The sequence below is a fragment of the Hyla sarda genome, chromosome 2 (genome assembly GCF_029499605.1).
Source record: "Hyla sarda isolate aHylSar1 chromosome 2, aHylSar1.hap1, whole genome shotgun sequence".
NCBI lineage: Eukaryota > Metazoa > Chordata > Amphibia > Anura > Hylidae > Hyla > Hyla sarda.
Window position 1 is genome coordinate 7551782 of NC_079190.1, and position 1926 is coordinate 7553707.

Consider the following 1926-nt stretch of genomic DNA (forward strand, 5'->3'; position numbering starts at 1 on the left):
TCAATTTATACCCAGGACTGTATCTATAACAAGGGGGCATCCTCTACGTCTAGAGGAAAGAAGGTTTCTACACCAGAACAGACGGGGGTTATTTACTGTAAGAGCAGTGAGACTGTGGAATTCTCTCCCGGAGGAGGCGGTTTCTGCTTGTCCTCAGTGTACAGAACCCTGCTTGTTCTCATAGTACAGAGCCCTGCTTGTCCTCATAGTACAGAGCCCTGCTTGTCCTCATAGTACAGAGCCCTGCTTGTCCTCATAGTACAGAGCCCTGCTTGTCCTCAGTGTACAGAGCCCGAAATACACATTTTACACATTTTTTTAACCAATGTATATTGTAAATACACATAATGCTATTCTCTACATAATATGAAACATTTTTACAAAATGACAGGTACACTTTAAGCTTTTGTGTCTAATCTGAGAACCATAACCATCAAGATCTCTGACATCATATGTAAATAAGTATTAAGTGAGGCTGTTGTATTGGAATTCCATTGGTCTGTATGAAATTGTCTTGTATTAAGAAGGTTGGTAGTGCCCATCATTACATTGTACCACCAGTGCCCCCTACAGGTAACATATCTACTACAACCAGTAAGAGGTGATAGAATTCCATAGATGGTGAAGTCTGTTTCTATAATATGAATCCATTCATGACACCCATATACCACTTTTCTGTGGTGATTTTGGATTTTGGAGACAGAAGCTTCAGCATCTTCACTCGTATTTTCTTGGTTTTCAGTCCATAGATTAGGGGGTTCAGAATCGGTGGGACCACCAGAAACTGCAAGGACATCACTGTCCTCACCTCATAGGGGAGATTGGTGGGACTGAATCGATGGAGCAGGATCTCAAATAACACATTAACCACAAAGTTAGTGATGATGACCAAGTGAGGGGTGCACGTTTGTAGGGACTTGGCTCGGAAGTCCTTGGTGGCCTGGACACAAACTATTATGATCTCAATGTAGGAAATAAAGATCAGCACCGGCAAAAGGACTATGACCAATGCGGTGATGAAGAACCCATAGATATTGTTGACTGTTGTGTCGATGCAGAGAAACCTCACCACTGACCAATTGTCGCAGTATATCTTCAGGATGAAGGAGTCACATAGAGGAAGCCTAATGGTCAACGCAGAGTGAACTGTAAACAGACAGATAATGTACAACCAAGCTGAGACAACCAGCTTCTGGACCATGGTCAAGGTCATAATAGTGGGGTACCTCAAGGGGTTGCAGATGCACAAGTATCGGTCATATGCCATGACAGACAGGATGGCCAGTTCTGCTCCCATGTAGGTGTGAATACAGAAGACCTGAGTGATGCAGCCCGTGTAGGAGATGGTTTGTGTTTTGCTAATAAGGTTTACAAATAGGTTTGGGAAGAAGGCGAAGCTCCCGTAGAGTCCATTGAGGCACAGGACTGATATGAAGATGTACATGGGCTCCTGGAGACTCCTGTGTAGGGCCACGGCAGAGATAACCGCACAGTTGGACAACACGATGATAAGGAAACCAAGCAACGTGATGGCGCTGTAGATGTATTTTATGTCTGTCATTGGCCCAAAGTTGAGGGTCAGGAGGGAAGGATGAGAGTCGGTTCTATTCAACATCTTCCCTCTTAAGGTGCAGAACAAGACACTTGAGTCACACTTTAACAATTTTTTCTCTTTTAACCCCTTGAGGACACAGCCAATAGTCATTTCTGAGTTTTCATTTTCATCTCCCCATGACTCTTATTTTCCATTTACAGAGCCATTAAAGGGCTTGTTTTTAGCAGGTACAATTTTACTGTGAAATAAAAAAAATATACATATATTTGTGGGGTGAAACTGTGAAGAAAAAAGGTTATCTTTCTCTGAAATGCACTTATGGTAACACTGTCATGTTATCTTTTTTTATTTTACAGTATGTGTATATATAT

The 1926-nt window shown here is 42.2% G+C and overlaps 1 protein-coding gene across 1 annotated transcript; it reads right to left on the reverse strand.

The window, feature by feature from the left end:
* Positions 1-634: 634 nt before the first annotated feature.
* LOC130357039 (olfactory receptor 52D1-like) lies at positions 635-1705 on the reverse strand. Its single transcript, XM_056559358.1, has one exon. The coding sequence runs from the start codon at positions 1703-1705 to the stop codon at positions 635-637; it is 1071 nt and encodes a 356-aa protein (XP_056415333.1).
* Between the last annotated feature and the right edge of the window lie 221 nt (positions 1706-1926).

Bases quoted from the DNA above. Each gene is read 5' to 3' on its own strand.
- LOC130357039 (XM_056559358.1), bottom strand. From the start codon at position 1,705: ATGACTATTGGCTGTGTCCTCAAGGGGTTAAAAGAGAAAAAATTGTTA.